This window comes from Hippocampus bargibanti, linkage group LG19 (genome assembly GCF_051943395.1).
Source record: "Hippocampus bargibanti isolate YZ-2025 linkage group LG19, ASM5194339v1, whole genome shotgun sequence".
NCBI lineage: Eukaryota > Metazoa > Chordata > Actinopteri > Syngnathiformes > Syngnathidae > Hippocampus > Hippocampus bargibanti.
The window spans coordinates 9,690,351-9,704,993 of NC_142752.1; the positions used below are offsets into that span (position 1 = coordinate 9,690,351).

The window sequence follows — 14,643 nt, forward strand, 5'->3', positions numbered from 1 at the left end:
CAGTAGTAATTGTTCTCAACACTTCTGAACTTTTATTTTCAATTCAAAGTTATATCGTATCTGATAGGATACATTTATACATTTATATTACCAAATTGAAAAAAGCATAAATAGAGCAATCTTTATATATATATATATATATATATATAAAACTTTTTGTTTGTTTGTTTTTACATATTACTTTTAAAGGTTCTTTAGTTGTAGAAAAAAAGTACAACCAAACTTTAAATCCAACCGTCAACATTCAACGCAACATTTTCACACTCTGCAAAGTATTTTGAATTACTTTTGAATTAAAAGGAACCATAAACAACATTTTGTTTGGTGTCAATTACATACGATCAGATCTTGAATACCAAAAAAAAATCCCAGGGGATCAGCCTTGTAATGAAAATGCCAAAAAAGGTCATTAAATAAAAGGATATACAGTACTTGGAAAAAAGGCAACATTGGCAAAAGCGTACTGTATAAGTGCATTTAGAAAAAAATAAAAGACATTTGTACTATTCAAAACGATACAAATGTGTGAAAATATGGAGTGCTGACCTGGTTGATGAATATGAAAACTTTTTTTTTTAATCAGCCAGGAGAGGAGTGCAAGAGTTACACAGGAAGACAAGATTTCTTTTGTGCTTAATCTGCTCTCGTTGATCACTTTCATCCATCCCTTCCAATCCATTCAGCCACAAATTTCAGTTTGGTCTCAGCGCCAGTCCTCATCATTGTCGTCTTCCTCCCCCTCCGACGAGTCCTCCTGGCTGCTGGACTCCTCCTGGTTCTCTGCTCCGTTCCCGCCTTGGTGGGATGCGGCCGCCGTGACCGCTAACAAGGCTTCCTTGCGGGCTTGGGCAGCCGCCGCCGCTGCCTGCTCCTCCGCCATCCGTTGGCGCAGAGCCGCGGCTTTTTTTTCTTGCTCGGCGTGGCTCTTCATGTGGGCGCTGCGACTCTTCACTTTGTTGAAGACCCTGACGCACAGCGGAACAAAGAGTCAAGACACAAAGTTCGATTTTAAAAGCAATACGGAACTCAATTGTAGCTATGGTTAACTCATTCACTGCTATTCATGAATTTATTCGTGAATTGAAAATATGACGTAGAGCGCCATTCCCAAATTTATTTGGGTTTTGTTTTTTCTTGTTTGGGTGCCGATAAAGCGCTGGACATGGCCTCTGGCATTTTTTCTTTCCACAAGGGGGCAGCATTTCCTCTTTTTCCATGTAAGCGCTTTGTTCCAGCTTCAGGTGTTGTTAAAGCGCTATATCAACCAATATGTATGTGTTGCATTGTATTTTGGACAGCTGCCCTTATTTCAAGCTCATATACCTCCAGACCCATATAATTTAGGAATTAACTTTTTTTCTGATCAAAGAAGCGCATCTGAGGCACAGGTGTCAAAGTGAAGACCCGGGGGCCAAATATGGCCCGTCACATCAATTTATTCGGCCCGCGAAAGCAAATAGTGAAATTCCAAGTCCGAACCAAAATTTCTAATTGTCGTATGTCAACCACAATAAGTCATTATTGTTGACTTCAGATTTGAAAAGTAGTTCTTTATTAATTTGTAGTTCATTCTGTATGTAATATGTGGAGGAAATGAAACATTATAATTGTTTCCCCAAATTCTTAACGACCCTCGAGAGGAAAAGGTCACTACAATGTGGGCCACGGCAAAAAAATGACTTTGACACCTCTGATCTAAGGTCTCTTACGCTGCATTGAATGTTTATGTAGTGACAAAACTTAAAGGACAAGCGATGTCTCCAGACAAGTTGTGTCCATAATTTGTAAAATGGCTTCAAATGACTTCTACTGGGCGTATTTTAATAAGATTCCACCGCATATAGCTATATTTTACGTTTTAAGACTCGCTCTGAATATTCAGTAATATAATAATATGTCTGAATATTCAGTCTTGTTCTTGAGTTGGCGACGAGTCCGTATGTGATGTCATGAAAGGACCGCCCCCTGACCGAAAAAAGACACATTGTAGCAGTCCTTCATCAACGTCAATGGATTTTGCTGTACATGTTTGGTCTGAGAACCGTGTTGCACCCAAAAGCCGCCAGAAGACGGCATCCAAGCTCCATATAAGGAATTTATCAGCCTGTGGACGCGGAGGTGGCCACTGCAGGTCGCCATTTTGTGCCTCTTTTTTTTGGGTGAGAGCTTTTCCCCCAATGTTGCCTCAAAATGTCACATATAATTATTTAATTGATTGCAAACATGTATGCTTTCCTCTTCAGAACTATTCGAATCATATTCATAACTGGATGTGTAACAAGAAAGCATATTCTCCGAATCTGAAGCCATTGTTTTGATTCTCGAGCAAGGCAAGACGTCTTGGCGTGACATCACGAACTAGAGGCGGGACTTTATGAAAATGCCCAATTCGCAGCTCAATTTTTTGCAGATTTTGGACACTTTAAGTCATTTTTATTGGTGTTTTGCATTTGAATAAAAATATCATACTGTGTGTTTTGGGTACTTTAGATGCTATAAAACGTTTTTCTGATGTCAGTTAAAAAACAAAAAAGTGACGTCGGTTGCGGAGAAACTAGAGATGTGGAGATATGCCCTGGAAAGGAGAGGAATGAAGATCAGTCGCAGCAAGATGGAATATATGTGTGTGAATGAGAGGGATCCAAGTGCAAGAGTGATGCTACAGGGAGAAGAGATAAGGGGGATTTTAAGTACTTAGGGTCAACTGTCCAGAGCAATGGAGAGTGTTGAAAAGAGGTGAAGAAGCGTGTCCAGGCAGGCTGGAGCGCCTGGAGAAAAATGTCAGGTGTGATGTGTGATAGAAGGGTTTCAGCTAGGATGAAAGGAAAAGTGTATAAAATAGTGGTGAGACCAGCCATGATGTTTGGACTGGAGACAGTGCCACTGAAGAAAAGACAGGAAGCAGAGCTGGAGGTAGCAGAGCTGATGATGTTGAGGTTTTCTTTGGGAGTGGCCAGGTTGGATAGGATCAGGAATGAGTACATTATAGGGACAACTCATAATAGAGGCTTTGGAGAGAAAGTCAGAGAGGCCAGACTGAGATGGTTTGGACATGTCCAGAGGAGAGAGAGTGACTATATCGGGAGAAGGATGCTGAGCCTTGAACTGCCAGGCAGGAGACCGAGAGGAAGAGCGAAGAGGAGGTTAATGGATGTTGTCAAAGAGGACATGAAGGTAGCTGGTGTGAGAGAAGAGGATGCACAAAACCGGGATATATGGAGGACATTGATTCACTGTGGTGACCCCTGAGGGGAAAAGCCAAAAGGAAAAGAAGACGTCGGTTGCCCTTTAATATCTGTGGGTCCTGGAATTCAAGTAACAATGACAAAAACCCGGGCACTTGGAGTGGACACATTTTTGCACATGTCTGGCAGTGAATGAGTTAATAACGAAACAAAATTAACACTGAACGTGAACCAAAGTGCACTTTCGGTGACGGATTTGGTCATACCTGCCGCATTTCTTGCATGGAAATACTGCATCAGGATCTTGCGTGGGCTTCACTGGCACTTTAGTCTTCTTTGCGGCGGCATCATTCCGAGGCCTGTGTGGACTTGATGTGTAGGCAGCATCCTTGACAACGCTCTCAAGCTCTTTGACCACCAGCATAGTACCCGCCTGAAGAACAAGTAGCTTTGTTATTGTCGCGAAAGCTGAATAAAGTATTAAACAGGATCTCATCCGAGCAATAGCTGCTGTCCTAATTTAAATGTGGTACTCTTCATCATGTTTGTATTCATGGCATGGCATTGTTTTGGATTGCATTGCAGGGATCCATCTGGGAAATTAAAAAGGGGGACGGTTGTCCCCCTTGTGTCTGAAAAGGGGGCCAAATTCAAAAATTAATGGGCCCTGATTTAACTATATTGCCAAGGTACACAAAACTGATTGAAATAAATCAAAATGCATTCATTGAAGCATGATATTTCTAATGAAAACCAATATTTGACTAAACCCACTTTTTGAAATAGATAAGCAATTTTAATTCAAGTCAAAGAATGTCTTCATCCATAAAGTAAACAATGTTTTCCTATTTTCTTTAGTTATTACTCAATCAATCCAGTGCTATTTTGATATTCTATGGTATCACAGTAAAGACAAAGGGACCAGACTTTGCACAATATTTTTTACTCGTGTCTACTTTAACACATTTTTTAGCTTTGAAAATTTCCAATGTTCTGCAACAGCTCTGAAATTATTCCCAGTATTGACAAAATTCGAATCATGAACAGCAGTTTGCTGCATCGAATTGTCACTATGCTTTGTAGATTTATTCGATTGTTTCATAAAAAAACGAGAATATGTTTGTTTGCTGCCTCTTTTTAATGTCTTAGTTTTACTCATGTTATAACGTTCCATATCGCACCTTGTTGGATGTAAATAATGCAATGCACCATGGGTAAATGAATATTAGATTAGCTCTTTCTGCAGTTTCCGGTAGATGACGGAAAAGCCAGATATCCTCGAACACGACTTTGGAACGCACTAAAACAAATGCTAGGTGATAATGCTTCGATATCGGTCAGGCAAGAGTTATCAATCGCTGTTTAACTAAATTTCTTTCTTTAGCTATTTTAACAGAAGTATGTTATATGTGGCGTAGCTCATGTAGCAATATGTGCTAATTTTAATAGACTTACGCCGGTGCTGGCGCAGTGGAGTTCCAAAATTGCACCAGTGGCTGTCAAAATGCATGAATGGCGCAATGGTGCGGCCCAGATGAATCCTTGGTATTGTATTGTATTGTATTGTATAATCCCTCATTTTGTCATAATTAATCTTGTAAAAAAATATATATATCTGAAATTGAATGCCTGCATACTAACATTGACCTTTACATAAAATATAAACATATTATTTCACGACCAATTCACACTACCAGTCCAACACTCACATAGTCGTGAGCTTGAAGTGGGTGAGCCACCATTTCTTGCCGGTTGTTCTGCTGCTCAGATGAAAACTCCTTCTTGATGTCCGTGAGTAGGTGCGTGGGTTTGGATTGCTGAGAGCTCTAAGGAATCACAAAAGTAGGTCCAAATCTGATAATTTTTTCATTTTCGGTTGCGGCCCCAAATTAATCCACCAGATGTTAATAAAGCAATTTCTACCTTGACGTCCACCACAGCTTCTGAGTATTTATCCACAGGTGAGTTTGAAGGGCCGTAGGTTAAAATCCCATTGCGAGCGATCTTGACTTGCTTTTTGTACGTGTAGTAGAACTCAACACATTGGGCCACAGTTTTAGTCTGCACCTGAAAAGGAAAACGACACCGGTGAAGACTTACTGTTACAGTCTATTCACTATTGGCAGAAAAATAGCAAGAGGCGCACCAATTTCTGCACCAAGATGAAGTCCTTGCTGTAGGCTGACATCCCTTTGTTGAAGTAATACTTTTCCTCGGCACTCCACCGATCGGCGCCTGCAAGAAAATCCCATGGGGACGTGTCATGAAAGTGAAAATCTCTCCAATGAGCAATATTTTATGAAAACAAGGAACCTGAGTAGTGATAATCCGCCAATTGATGGCCTTTCGGGAACATTGGATCCTGATGCAGTAAACGTCGGAGGGTCTCCTAAACAAGAAAAAAAAAACATTTAAGACAGTTTAGAGCTGACATTATGAAGACATTTCGTTTTTTTGACTTCAAGATGGCGCCGTGAGAGTGGCTGCCTTTCCAGAAGCTCCTGTATTTTGTTTTTCTACTTCTTTCTTTTCTTTCCCCTTCCTTTCATAACTTTGCTGCTGCGTTACTTCCGGGTAGAGTGAACGCTGGCGCGAATGGCTGCCGCTGCACAGCCGCGCAAAAAAGAATTGTTCTTATCGCGTGACTGAAAAGTGTCCTTGAGAGTTTTGAAAGGTGCTTAAAAATTAAATGTCTTGGTCTTGGTATTGGTATTAGCATTAGCAGCAGTATTAGTATTAGTATTAGTATTAGTATTAGTATTAGTATTAGTATTAGTATTAGTATTAGTATTAGTATTATTGTGCTTCATTGTCATCCCGCGATGGATTGTGCTTCAATTTTCGGGGGTAAAAATCAACTAACAATGAAATCGCCTCCGCTTTCATGTAAACAATGCAGAGCCAGCTCCTGGTTGGTTCCTCCTCCGTTGAGCACACTGGAACAAGCCATGTTCATCAGGTTCTCCACTAGAAAAGACAATATTAACAGGAGGAGGCGGAGGAGGAGGAGAATGTGAGTGAGTGGGCAGATGGCAATCCGGTACAAGTGAAAACAACATTCTATGAAAACAACCAACCACTCTCCGCGTTTCTGCGTTGAAGTTGGCCATCACGCAAAGGAAGCCAAACCAAGTCGGCCTTGTGCGAGTCAAATTGAGCCAAAGGTTGGAGTCGCAACTCCGGAATTTCCGCTTGATACTGCTGCCCGATGTTGATGCGCCTGCGTACAAACGGAAGCGGTGGGTTGAGACGCCGGGGCGACGACGGCCGCCTCGAGGCTTTTCGTGTGAAAATCTAGCTTACGGTTCGAGGCTGACAGGAGTGGCGTCGGTGATCAAGGGCAAAACCGGCGGTGTGATGTCTGAACTTGCTACAAGAAAAAAAAAAAACAATAACATCATACAGACTTCTTTTCCTTTTGGCTTTTCCCATCAAGGGGTCGCCAGACTGATGGCTACAAAACGCTTACACAATCACATTTTACCTCTCTATTTTGACCACGTATGCCACAGGTGTCAAAGTCAAAGCCCGGGGACCAAATCTGGCCCACCACATGATTTTATACGGCCCGCGAAAGCAAATCATTGAAATTCCATGATGCTATCTCAAGTTGATGCTTTCAAATTGTCCCACACAAACCACAATGACAGTCATTATTTTTTGCTTTCAGATTTGAAAACTAGTTATTTGTTAACTCAATCACTGCCAGAAATGTGTCCACTCCAGTGCCAGGGTTTTTGTCATTGTCACTTAAATTGCAGGAGCCACAGAATATTGAGTTTTAGGACTACATAAACATTCAATACAGCGTTAGAAACCTTAAACTCCCTTCTTTCATCAGAAAAAAAGTTAATTCCTAAATTATATGTGTCTGGAGTTATCTGAGCTTGAAATGAGGGTGGCTGTCCAAAATACAATGCAATACATACATATATGTTGATCTAACGCTTTAACAATAGGTTAAGGTAGAAGAAAGTGTTAACATGGAAAAAAGGAAAATGCTGCCCCTTGTGGATAAGATAAAACAATGCCAGAGGTCATGGCCAGAGCTTTATCGGCACCCAAGCATTAAAAAGCAAAACCCAAAAATATTCGGGAATGGCGCCCTGTCATATTTTCAATTCCCAAATAAATTCGGGAATTGGATTGGCCTTTATTAGTCTCTCAGTGGAGAAATTTACATTTCACAATGTGAAATGTAAATATGAATGTGAATATAAATATATGTAAATATGTATGTGAATGGCAGTGAATGAGTTAATTTGCCATGTGCTCTGTATGTAATATATGGAGGGGATTAAACATTCTAATGGCCTCTCCAAATTCATAATGCCTCATGGCAAAAAAATGAGTTTGACACCCTTGACATAAGCCATTAAAAAGTACATGAAAGCTACTATGCTGCACTAGTAACATTATTTAGGCTAAACGAGGCGGTGGACTTACTGGAGCGCAGGAGGCTTCGGGTTGCCGATTTGGGCGTTGCAAGCGGTGGGGGGATCTGATTGCTCACGGCGAAGTTGGTGAGGAAAGTGGAGAAGTAGAGTCCAGAGCCTTCTCGTACTGGGGATAGAATGGGTGGGGGTGTGTAGGGAGGCAGAGCGAGCGGGTTGTCTGGCAAGCGTACGGGGGAGCGCAGGTGGCTTTGGTAGGCGGTGATGCTGGAGTAAACAGACGCCGGGATCAGCGTGGAAGGTCTGGGTGGAGGGATGATGAGAGGCTCGGGTCGGGGTCTACGCTTTTGTTTGGTTTTTCCCTCGTCGTCCAGTCCGGGATCATTCTCTCCGTCCTATGGAGAAAAGAGAACTTACTGATCTGATCTGGAAATCGACATATTTAGTGTATTTCCCCCTAACGTGCGGAACAATTGATGCCATTCAAATAAGTATGCCAAATATGCGACATTCAATCAGTCTCTGAATGTGCAAAAGCAAAGCTACATCTTAAAGGACAATCGACACCATTTTTTTGTTACCACACTGTCATCAGAAAAACGTTTTAAAGCATCTAAAATACCCAAAACACGCAGGCTGATATTTTTAGTCAAATGCAAACCAATAAAAATGACTTAAAGTGTCCCAAAACTACTTAAAAATGACCCTGGAAATTGCAAGTTTCAGAAGGTCCCGCCCCTTGTTCGTGATGTCACGCCAGGACGTCTTTGCCTTGCTCTAGAATCAAAACAATGGCTTAAGATTCGGAGAAGATGCTTTCTTGCTACTCATCCAGTTATGAATATGATTTAAATAGTTCTGAAGAGGAAAGCATACATGTTTGCAATCGATTAAAGAAGTACTTGCGTATAAATTCAAGCCGTCAGGACTCCAATGTAGCGTCCCTAGAAAATGCACAAGATGGCGCTCAGGCTCCATTGGAAATGGACTGATTTGCCTGCTGGGAATTTGTGTCAACTAGAATCAAATAGTAGTCTTGGTGCAACACACAACGATTCACCATGACATTATTTATGTGTTTTCTTTCTAATTTCGCCATCAAAACGGATCAACACGAAGTTTTCAGACCAAACAAAGTACCCAAAATGCATTGTGTGTCGCTTTCTCGGTCAGGGGCGTTCCAGACGTGATGTCAGGTCAGCCATCGTCATCAACTCGAAAACAAGACTTCCTGAATATTCAGTGCGAGTCTTAAAACGTAAAATATAGCTATGTGCCGTGGAATCTTTGTAAAATACGCTCAGTAGAAATCATTTGAAGTGATTTTACAAATTATGGACACAACTTGTCCGGAGGCGCCGGTTGTCCTTTAAGTCCTCCATGAAGCAACCTGCTTAAAGTTGTCTGTCACCGAATTTCTGAGAGATCTGCGGCGAGCAACGATGACGGACGGTTTGCAGTCAGACGTAAGAGAAGGCCGCTCGGCCTGGCTTGCTCGTCCGTGTACCGGCGCGCCGTGACCAGATAGCGGCAGCCTGTGGACTGGCACCGACACGGGCATGATTAATGGGACCATGGTGGCGTGTTTGCCTCGAGGAATATCTCCCTGTTGTGGAACAAAAACAAAGCAAACTGTTTTTTATGAATGACAGTCAACTATTTCTACTTACATAAAATTTGCAAATGTACATTGGTTTTCAGACCGTCGATGAGAAGGTTTCTTCAGCCGTCATCTGTACAAATTTGAAGGTTTCGGACGTTTCGCCTCCTATCCAAGAGGCTTCGTCAGTGAACTAAAGTCTGACTGGTCGTATCGGCCATATATATTTGTCCCTAATGTGTCCGACGCCATGGCGGCGTCGGACACAGCTATGATAGGTCCCTACTCTCAGGTTGGGGGGAGAAGAGGACCACTCCCTGTGGTCCCACTGATTGTTCCTACATTCCTGGCCCATTTCCCCCACTCCCACCGGTATCACCTCATCAGCATTACGAATGTTGCCTAACCCGTTTTGCCTAAGCAGGCTATTGTATGAACGATCCAAATTGAACCTCACCCCACCAGACCGGTTTAATGAAGGATTTTGTTGTTTTATAAGAATCGCTTCTTTTACCCCCTTTCAAACCATCTATGTTCTTTCGCTAAGATTTTAACCTCATTGTTGAGAATTTGTTGAGTCTCCCCAATGTACTGCTCTTTACAATTTTCATTCTTAAAATCTATGGAATAAACTACATTACTTTGTTTTTCATTTGGTAGCCTATCTTTTGGATGCACTAATTTTTGCCTTAACGTGTTTATCGGTTTGAAAAAAGTAGGAATTTTGTGTTGCCAAAGGACTCTTTTTAATTTTTCAGAAACTCCTGCAATGTGAGGTACTGCTACTCCTCTCCTTTTTGTATCTTGAGAATTTTTGGTTTCATTCCCTATTCTTTCTTTCTGACATTTGTTGAATGACCACTGACGGTACCCAGAGTTAGTGAGTGCTCGCCTGATATGTTTTGATTCCTTTTCTCTACCTTCAATGCTAGTTGGTATTAGTTTAGCCCTATGCTGGAGGGTTCTGATAACTCCTAATTTGTGTTGTAAAGGGTGGTTAGGGTGGTTTTCAGACTTAAAAAGAAGGATGTGACCAAACTACTGTGGGGATTTTGATTTTGTTCAAACTGCACTTTTTGGAGATTGAAATGTATTCCAAAAAATGGATTGAGGAAAAAGGATGGATGGGTTTGGGTGGGTGGATGGATGCATGGATGGATGAATGGATTTGAGAGGACGGATGGATGGAATAATGATCTGGATGGATTTGATGGATGGATGGGTGGGTGCATGAATGGATGGAAGGATGGATGAATGGATGGAAGGGTGTATGAATGTATGGAAGGGCGGATGGATGGAATAATGATATGGGTGGTGGATGGATGGGCAGGTTGGGTTATTGGGTTGGGATGGATGGATGGGTGGGTGGATGAATGGAAGGATGTATGAATGGATGGAAGGACGGATGGATGGAATAATGATATGGGTGGATGGATGGATGGGCAGGTTGGGTTACTGGGTTTGGATGAATGGATGGATGGAAGGATGTATGAATGATGGAAGGATGGATGGAATAATGATATGGCTGAATGGATTGAGAGGTTGGGTTATTGGGTTGGGATGGATGGGTGGGTGGATGGTTCGGGTGGGTGGATGGATGGGTTTGGATGGATGGGCGGGTTGGGTTTTTGGGTTGGGGTGGATGGGTGGGTGGATGATGACTCGATGGGCGGGTTGGTTTTGGGTTGAGATGGATGGGTGCATGGGTGGAAGGATGGATAAATGGATGGAAGGATGTGTGGGTGGGAGGACGGATGGAATAATGATACAGATGGATGGATGGATGGATGGATGGATGGATGGATGGGCGGGTTGGGATAGATGGATGTGTGGGTGGGTGGATTGGTTTGGGTGGATGGATGAATGATGGATGGGAGGATGCATGGATGGACAGATGGGTGGGTTCATGGATGTTTGTCATGGAGGTTTAGATGGATGGATGGGTTCGGGTGCATGGATGATGGATGGATGGATGGGAGGGTTGGATTTTTTGGGTTTGGTTGGGATGGATGGGTGGGTTGGATGTTTTGGGCTGGGATGGGTTGATGGATGGATGTGCGGATTGGGTTTGGTTGGGACGGGTGGATGGATGGGTGGAATAATGTTTCATGTTAAATGTTTGTGACAGATCCAATCCTGTCTGCACACCAAGTGACTGCCAAATCCTTTTGCTGCGTCGTTTGGTGAGATGAGCGCGTTGCGAGTGCGCGTAGCGAGTGCCAAAGTGAAAGCATTTTGCCGTGTTCTCGGAAACAAGGGAGTGAAACCGTTCGGCCTGGCCCCTCCCTTGGAGTTCTCGATGCCTGAGCGGGGAGCCTGAGGAATGTGGAGGTGTGCAGACATGCAGCAAGGCATCGCACACTTGTGTGCAATAGCACAATGACTTGCACTCCCATAAATCATGTGCAAATTAGCCTTTTTGGGGGGATATACCGCTAAATATATTCAAATATACGGTAGATTGGAAGTCATTAAACCGCCCCAGCTGCATTTCTGCATAAATGCTTTAAAAGTTTCGTATGCAAGTTGGCACAGGGGGGACTGCAAAACTCAGAATAAACAAAACCAAGAAAGTGATGTTGTAAGACTTGGAGGAAGTTAGACAATGAAATAGGGAGTTCTTCCTCTTTAAACCTACAGCTTGACTTTTTCACTGCAACCAGCAAATTTACATTTGACAGGTTGTTACTTAACATGTATATTAACTCATTCACTGCCAGACGTGTGCAAAAATGTGTCCGCTCCAGTGCCAGGGTTTTTATCGGCACCCAAGCATGACAAAACAAAACCTGAACAAATTCTGGAATGGCGCTCTACGTCATATTTTCGATTCCCAAATAAATTTGTGAATGGCAGTGAATGAGTTAAATATGCATGAGATAAGGGTTTTTTGTTTTTTTTTAACCAAAAGATTGTGAGTTAGAGTACACCCTGAATTTGTCACTTGCCAATCACATGGTGCAAAAAATATATAATGCCTTCAAAGAAGCCATTATGAATGTCTTTGTAATGTGGAAATACAGCATGATAAACAATAAGGAAAAACAGAAATCATGTAGTGAACATTTTTTTTCACCTCAGTTTTGCAAGCGGAGAGCGATTCAGGCATGGAGGGCATCTCGGACGCCTTCTGAGCAAGTGTCTCCAAGTTAATCTCTTTGGACGCTCTCCGTTTCCTCCGGGTGCTTTGGATGACTCCCCCCATTTGGGCTGTGACGTCCGCTGGCCGTGCAACCAGCGGCAGTGATACTCCATTCTGCGAGCTATCTTTGGGTGCTTGAGGCCACATGTTGGACGAAGGTGGGGCCAAAGGGGACTGTCCGTCTCTGGAAATGCGACGTGAGCGTCTCGGGATGGCCGGCGTTGCGTCCGATGGTTCCGAAGTGAAAGGCTCGGGTTGGATTTCGCTTGGGGGCTCTGCTCCCGGCGCTCCTTCCTTTTTGGATACGATGTCGGGCGGACACGGTTCCGAAGTCTGATAGGTGATGAAATTAGGAGGCTGGGCATCTTGCTGGAGGATATTTTGTCCATGCTGCTGCTGCTGCATTTTGTGCATTTGTTGCTGTCGCTCATGTAGCTGCTGCTGCTGCTGTTGATGATACTGTTGTTGCATATGCTGCATTTGTTGTTGCTGCATCTGCTGTTGCTGCTGTTGTAGTTGCTGCTGCAGCTGTAGTTGGTGCTGTTTCTGCAACTGTTGCTGCTGCTGCTGCATGTGGTGAAGCAGCTGCTGTTGTTGCGTTTTGGGCTGCTCGCCGTAAGGCAAGCCCTGCATTCCCTTGTTGCCAGGGAAAACCGAGTAATATGCTTGCGGAAACTGCTGCTTGTTGAACGTCGTCTGGAAAGGCTGCAGGATCGATCCCTGCGTGTTGTGAGCAGGCACGTGGGCCGCTCCCTGCAGCTCGACGCCTTTTTGCTGATATGCCTGCAGCTGGGCCTGCTGCATGGCATTCTGCTCCCATTCCAGTCCCCTTGCCTGAGTTGGAGCCCGGGGAGAATCTCTGTAAACCTGTGGATTTTCACTGTCCGTCTGAAGAGGTTCGTGGACGACCTTGTGGAATGCCATTTGACCTCGGGGGTTCACTCCGCCCATATATGCCCCAAAGTTCTGGTTCCAACCTGGAACGGGAGCTTCCTGGGGCCAGCTGGGAGCTTGTAAGGAGTCCTGGTGCACCCACTTTCCCGGGGCCACTTGCTGATAAGGCGGGAGAACCTGAGGCCCTTTCTCTGTGTTGTACACTCCAGAGCCGCCAGATGAGTCACTTTGGATTGAATCCAGAGACGGAGGACCTACTCCGTAATAAACCTCCCCTGAATGCTGCAAGGTCTCTTTCATTGTTGCCACTGCCCGATGCTTGCTGCTCTTGTCGGCACTCATTTGAGGAGGAAGACTCATGGCGAGGAGAGCTTGGCGTCCGGGTCTCGCTGTGGGCTTTTACTTCATGCGCTTGCCCTTTGTACGCAGCTTGCATGTGGAAGAAATATCAATCTGAAAGGAAATGTAGAATCTCAGCTCAAGTTTCAAATCTTTTCTTCACATCCTCTTCAGGATGCCGCACCTTTAAAAAACGTGACACTTTATTTACCTCCGGAGGAAAGCAGAAATAGGAAAATGCAGGCTAAGGCATAAAGGTCAAAGAGCATGCACGCTTAAAAGTCAACAATCAAAACATTATGTCATGTTCATGTCCGACAAAAAAGGACATTCTGATTCAGTCGCAGCAGAGGGAGGCCCTTGGACATAGCATAGCTTCTATTTGGCCGAACTAGAAATACAGGAAATGAAGGTGATCGAGCACTCGAGTTTATAGCCGCTGGTGGCTGTTGAAAAAGCAGCAATAAGGAAGCATTGGAAGCACTGGGGCGATTATGCAACACACAAGCCACATTGTACAATGTAATACCTTCTGAATGACACCGTTGGTTTTCCATGCCCGGCCACGAAGAGTCCATTTGGAGTCGATAAAAGTCATGCAGATGCATGAAGGGATTGTGCGCCACAAATGTCATAACTCGCTGTCTCCTAACTTTCACACGGAGTTTCCAGGCGTGGAAATATGGCGAACGGGCGAGTCCACACGGGCGAAATCCTAGAAACAAATTTCCTGCAGCCGCTCATTCACGTCGTAGTTACAACGTTCCACATTGTATCCGTGAAATCGTGGTTTTCCTGGAAGTCTGCAACTTTTCTCTCCACCGATCGGCCGACTTTTTAGTCTCGCGCAACCACGGCGTGTGGAAACGCTGCGATTTCCGCACGTCTGTTGGTGACGCGGTAAGAGTCCGCCGTTGATCGAAAGTCACGCAACATAGCACGAAACGCTACGGTAAAAAATGTGAAAATAAACAGAAATCGGTGCAAAAAAATAACAACGAACGCCACACGGCGCCTCACCCACAAACAGATCAGAGCTTATCCTGTTTTCCAACCTGCAGCCTTAGCTCCGCCCATCGCAGCCTAGTG

At 43.8% G+C, this 14,643-nt stretch overlaps 1 protein-coding gene across 1 annotated transcript; it reads right to left on the minus strand.

Annotated features, from left to right (window-relative positions):
• mideasa (mitotic deacetylase associated SANT domain protein a) lies at positions 1-14,610 on the minus strand. The gene is made up of 13 exons (XM_089022230.1): positions 14,084-14,610; positions 12,256-13,668; positions 8,991-9,185; positions 7,632-7,974; positions 6,489-6,555; positions 6,263-6,405; positions 6,049-6,152; positions 5,499-5,574; positions 5,332-5,420; positions 5,109-5,252; positions 4,895-5,011; positions 3,452-3,618; positions 1-965 (listed from the first exon to the last, which is right to left on the minus strand). Exons 2-13 carry the CDS (start codon positions 13,573-13,575, stop codon positions 704-706), a joined length of 3,027 nt encoding a protein of 1,008 aa, XP_088878356.1. The 5' UTR covers positions 13,576-13,668; positions 14,084-14,610; the 3' UTR covers positions 1-703.
• Positions 14,611-14,643: the final 33 nt, after the last annotated feature.